Source organism: Hemitrygon akajei, chromosome 7, assembly GCF_048418815.1.
Source record: "Hemitrygon akajei chromosome 7, sHemAka1.3, whole genome shotgun sequence".
NCBI classification, from domain to species: domain Eukaryota; kingdom Metazoa; phylum Chordata; class Chondrichthyes; order Myliobatiformes; family Dasyatidae; genus Hemitrygon; species Hemitrygon akajei.
This window is the reverse complement of record NC_133130.1, coordinates 34,607,469-34,613,468: the sequence shown is the minus strand read 5'-3', so window position 1 is coordinate 34,613,468 and position 6,000 is coordinate 34,607,469. Positions and strand designations below refer to the sequence as shown.

General features: G+C 40.1%; 1 protein-coding gene across 1 annotated transcript in view; it reads left to right on the top strand.

The window, feature by feature from the left end:
* The first annotated feature begins 501 nt into the window (after positions 1-501).
* The window catches only part of LOC140730120 (calpain-2 catalytic subunit-like), a 117,964-nt gene continuing 112,465 nt past the window's right edge, over positions 502-6,000 (top strand). Inside the window, exon 1 of the mRNA XM_073050256.1 lies at positions 502-723. Within this exon, the coding sequence (XP_072906357.1) occupies positions 502-723 (222 nt within the window). The remainder of the gene's footprint in view (positions 724-6,000) is intronic.

Genomic DNA, 6,000 nt, shown 5'->3' with positions numbered 1-6,000 from the left:
ATATCTTCCCCAGAAGAGATCAGAATGACCCATAAATCTGAAACCCTGCCCCCTGCACCAATTCCTCAGCCTTTGCCAGATCATCCTATTCTTACCCTAGATGGCATGGCATGTGTCGCAGGCAGCAATATTCTTGTTGTGATTTCCACAATTGTTTTAGTCTCTGTTATTAGACTTTAATCTCTTTTACAAGACAATGTGGTGGGTGAAATGAATTCATCCTGTCAATTGAATTCTTCCTGTTGGCCAAGCTTTAATTCCATCTCTCTTTCCACATTCTGACTGGGTTGAGATTATATTTGGCAATGGGCGGTAGGTTGGTTTATGAAAATCAGATATGCAGGGACCTGTTTTATTACTGCAGGTACTGCCGCGGATATTGCAAAATCGTGCATCAGCTGTCTCTTTAAAAGCTTCACTTTCCTTCCAGTGAAGGCAGATTTCTACGCACTTCCCAATTGAGTAGTGTGTCTTCTGAGACTGGTTCTCATAATGTCAGGAATGGCGTCTCGTATCAACAAATGCAGGGAGCGTGCGGCCGGAACCGGCTCCTGGGAGCAACCTGTGAAATTTCTCAAACAGGATTATGAAGCGCTCCGACAGCAGTGCTTGGAAACGGGAAATCTGTTTTGTGATGAGTCTTTCCCCGCGTGTCCTTCATCCCTTGGCTACAACAAATTCGGACCTGACAAAACTAAAGACGTGGAATGGAAACGCCCGGGAGTATGAATTTTCCTTTAAAATATATTATTGCTCTTAAATGTCTTAATTTGTTTCAGTTATCTTTTCTGCTGTTTCCAATCTAATACGAGAGAACTACTTACTAACTTCAACTTATTTGCCTCATTTAAGTAGAAATTATGCGCAACTGGTGTACCCGTGGAGTTTGCTTCTAGGATATGGCGGAGATTCGGAGAATTTCCCGTTGCGCTAAGTACTGCGACAATGCTGTACCTGCAGAACTTTTTAAGACTATAAGATATAGGAGCAGAATTAGGCCATTTGGTCCCTCGAGTCCGCTTTGAATGGTGGCTGAACAATTTCCCTCTCAATGCCAATCTCCTGCTTTCTCCCCGTAACCCTTCATGCCCTGAATAATCAAGAATCTGTCACCTCTGTCTTGTGCCTCCACAACCACCTGTGGCAATGAATTCAACAGATTCACCACTCTCTTGCTGAAGAAATTCCTTTTCAAATCTGTCTTTAATGAGCGTCCCACAAATCTGAGGCTCTGTCCTCTGGTCTTGGACTCCTCCACCATTGGAAAAACATTCTCTCCACATCTTCTGAGACCTTTCAACATTCAACAGGTTTCAATAAGATCACCCCCCCCCCCACCCCATTCTTCTGAATTCCAGTGAGTACAGGCGCAGAGGCAACAAACGCTCCTCAAATGATAAGCCTTGCAATCCCAGAATAATTTTTGTGAACCTCCTTTGAAACCTCTCCAATGGCAGCACATCCTTTCTTGGATAAAGGGGCTATAACTGCTCACTCCAAGTGAGGCCTCACCAATGCCTTATAAAGCCTCAGCATTACATCATTGCTTTTATATTCTGGTCCTCCTGAAATAAATGCTAACATTGCATTTACCTTCCTCACCACCTATTCAACCCTTAAATTAACCTTTAGCAAATCCTGTGTGAGAACCTCCAATTCTCACTGAACCTCATTTTTAAAATTTTCTCTCCATTTATTTCTTCTAGCAAAGTACATGACCATACACTTCCCAACACTATATTCCATGTGCCTCTTCTTTGCCTGTTCTCCTAATCTAAGTCCTTCTGCAGCCTCTCTGCTTCTTCAGCACCACTGCCCCTCCACCTATCTTGATATCATCTGCAAACTTGGCCACAAAGCTATCAATTTCATCATCCAAATCATTGATATATAATGTAAAAAAAGGAATTGTCCTGACGCAGTCCTCTATCAAACACCACTAGTCAGCAGCAGCTAATCAGAAAAGCTTTCCTTTATTCCTCTTTGCTTCCTGCCAGTCAGCCCATGCTCTATCCATGCTGGTATCTTTACTGTAATACCATGGGCTCTTAATTTGTTGAACAGCCTCGTGTGCAGCATTTTGTCAAAGGCTTTCTGAAAATTCAAGTACACAAGATTCACTGATTCTCCTTTGTCTATCCTGATTTTTGTTTTTTCAAAGAATTCCAACAGATCTGTCAGGGAAGAATTTTCTTTAAGGAAACCATGCTGACTTCAGCTTTTTTTATCATGTGTTTCCAGGTAACCCAAAACCACATTCTTATCAATCAACTCTCACATCTTCCCAACCACTGAGGTCAGGCTAACTGGCTGTAATTTCCTTTTTTCTGCCTATCTCCCTTCTTGAAGATTGGAGTGACATGTGCAAATTTCCATTCCTCTAGAACCATGGCAGAATCTATTGATTCTGGAGAGATCATTTCTAATGCCTACACAAACTCATCAGTGCCCTCTTTCAGAACCCCAGGTTGTAAGCCATCAGGTCTAGGTGAGTTATTTACCTTCAGACCTTTCAGTTTCCCAAGCACCTTCTCCCTAGTAATGGTAATTTCACTCACTTCTGCTCCTAATGCTCTTGAACTTCCATCATATTTTCAGTGTCTTCCGCAGTGAAAACTGATGCAAAATATTTATTCAGATTGTTTGCCAACTCCTTGTCCCTCATTACTATCTCTCCAGCATAATCCAATATTTATTCTCACCTTTCTTTTACTCTTTAGCTATCAGAATAATCTTTGGGTATCCTCTTTAATATTATTGGCTAGTTTATCTTCGTATTCCATCTTTATGACTTTTTCAGTTGTCTTCTGTTGGTTTTTAAAAGCTTCCCAATCCTCTAACTTACCACTAATCTTTGCTCTATTATAGGCCCTCTCTTTGGCCTTTATATTGGCTTTGATTTTGCCTTGTCAGCCATGTTTGCATCATTCTGTCTTTAGAATACTTCTTTGGGAAGTATCTATCCTGTGCCTTCCAACTTACTCCCAGAAACTCCAATCATTGCTGCTCTGCCATCATCCCTGCTAGTGTTCCCTTCCAATCAACTTCCAGCTCCTCCCTCATGACTCTGTAATTCCCTTTACTCCACTGGAATACTGGTGCATCTGACTTTAGCTTCACCCTTTGAAATTGTATAACACCTGCAGTCCTACATTCATAACCCTTTTTGAATTTGTCCCCATTCTATATTGCAGCTCATCCAGTTGACTGCAATTTTGCCCAACCCTTGCTAGCAACCTCACTGCACTGTTTGTAAACCAACTGCCCTATCCTCAGCTCTATCGCTCCGATTCCAATCCCCAAACCAAGTTACTTTTTTATTTATGTTTGTTAAAAAACTTGATATCTTCTAAATGCCAGTAAAAGGTTTTAATATAAAATCTCAAGGCATATGTCAAAGTATGCTTTGTGAATTCGTGCGAGCAAGAGTTTTAATTTCACCTTGGTGTGTGTGATAAACTAATCTGAATGTATTTATAACATGAACAATTGAATGTACATTTAGGTACAGGCGACTTCTTCGCAGGACCGTGTTCCTGGAAACTCAACTTTTATCCTTACTGCAATCCCACTATCAAATGAATGGAGCCGCTCCCTGCTCTAAATTCTTTAAGGGGGGGGGGGATGATAACTACAAAATTCTCTGCTTTAGCTGTTCCGTCATGGGTCATGTTAAACACCAGCCCAGCTAAACTGAAAAGACAAGGTGTTGGTCAGTTCAAGAGCTGATTTCCTTCGTTCTCCATGATGGTCATCTCCATGGCACTGAGGCCACAAAGACTGCCCCGGCTGCTGTTTCATTTTCAGTTCAGAATGCTGTTGGTCACTTCAATTGTTTGAATAACTTGTATTTTTTTCCCTTTCTCTTGGGCATCGAGTATTAGTCTTTAGTTTCTAATTTTTTCTTTTCTTTAAAATTCGGCCTCTTGTTTTGTGATTATCTGTGAGCAAGCAAATCTCAAGGTTGTATAATTTATTCTTTGATAATGAATGTACATGAATCTTGAACTACTTCAGGGGAAGGCTGAACTTAGGGGAGATTGATGCAAGGTACAACAGCAATTTATATTGCAATAAAACAATTGGCAGTTCATCCGTAAAACTGGAAAAAAAATAGAATTTCACTTTTTGTGTCAAGTTTTCTGTGCCTATACACTCTCCATTCCATTCCCATTTTACTTTTATATGATATAGTTATCTTTGTATCTCATTGGCGATCTTAAAAGCATGGTAAAATATTATTTTACTGTATATATTTGGTACCTTTTTCCTTGGGATGACTTGTGCTTGAAGAATTCTTGAGCGACACCCCAAGTTTGTACCCAGACCACTGCAGTAACTTTTCCTCTTGCCAGTTATAGCCAACAGTCTTTTCAGAGATGCGGGAAGCTCGGGCCTTGGTCTAATATTGGACAATTCCGTCAAGTCACACGGAAACGAGCTCTTCAACCCATCAAGTCAACGCTAACCACCAAGTGCCTATATAACGAATAGCACTTTATTCTCCCCAAATATATCACTTCCTGCACATGATAGTTAACTAACCTGCTGGATTTTGCGAAATGGAGAGTGGGAGAAGAAGGACCACTTGGTAATAAGAGCATGTAAACTCCACTCTGATCAGAATCAGATTTCTTATCATTGATTTATGTGTCGAGAAATTTGTTTTGCTGCCGCAGTACAGCACAAAAACATACAATTAGTTTCAATATGATTATGGAGAAGGATAGGACTGGACCCAGGGTTGAGATTTTTGATTGGAGAAAGGCTAACTTTGAGGAGATGCGGAAGGATTTAGAAGGAGTGGATTGGGACAATTTGTTTTATGGGACGAATGTAATAGAGAAATGGAGATCATTTAAAGGTGAAATTTTGAGGGTACAGAATCTTTATGTTCCTGTTAGGTTGAAAGGAAAGGTTATAAGTTTGAGAGAGCCATGGTTTTCAAGGGATATTGGAAACTTGGTTTGGAAAAAGAGAGATATCTACAATAAATATAGGCAGCATGGAGTAAATGAGGTGCTCGAGGAATATAAAGAATGTAAAAAGAATCTTAAAAAAGAAAATTAGAAAAGCTAAAAGAAGATACAAGGTTGCTTAAGCGAGTAAGGTGAAAATAAATCCAAAGGGTTTCTACAGTTATATTAATAGCAAAAGGATAGTGAGGGATAAAATTGGTCCCTTAGAGAATCAGAGTGGACAGCTATGTGTAGAGCCAAAAGAGATGGGGCAGATTTTGAACAATTTCTTTGGTATTCACTAAGGAGAAGGATATTGAATTGTGTAAGGTAAGGGAAACAAGTAAGGAAGTTATGTAAACTATGACGATTAAAGAGGAGGAAGTACTGGTGCTTTTAAGGAATATAAAAGTGGACAAGTCTCCGGATCCTGACAGGATATTACCTAGGACCTTGAGGGAAGTTAGTGTAGAAATAGGAGGGGCTCTGACAGAAACATTTCAAGTGTCATTAGAAACGGGGCTGGTGCTGTAGGATTGGCGTATTGCTCATGTTGTCCCATTGTTTAAAAAGGGTTCTAAGAGTAAACCTAGCAGTTATAGGCCTGTCAGTTTGACGTCAGTGGTGGGTAAATTAATGGAAAGTATTCTTAGAGATGGTATATATAATTATCTAGATAGACAGGGTCTGATTAGAAACAGTCAACATGGATTTGTGTGTGGAAAGTCATGTTTGACAAATCTTACTGAATTTTTTGAAGAGGTTACTAGGAAAGTTGACTAGGGTAAAGCAGTGGATGTTGTCTATGTGGACTTCAGTAAAGCCTTTGACAGGTTCTGCACGGAAGGTTAGTTAGGAAGGTTCAATCTTTAGGTATTAATATTGAAGTAGTAAAATGGATTCAACAATGGCTGGATGGGAGATCCCAGAAAGTAGTGGTGCATAATTGTTTGTCAGGTTGGAGGCTGGTGTCTAGTGGTGTGCCTCAGAGATCTGTACTGTGTCCAGTGTTGTTTGTCATATACATTAATGATCTGGATGA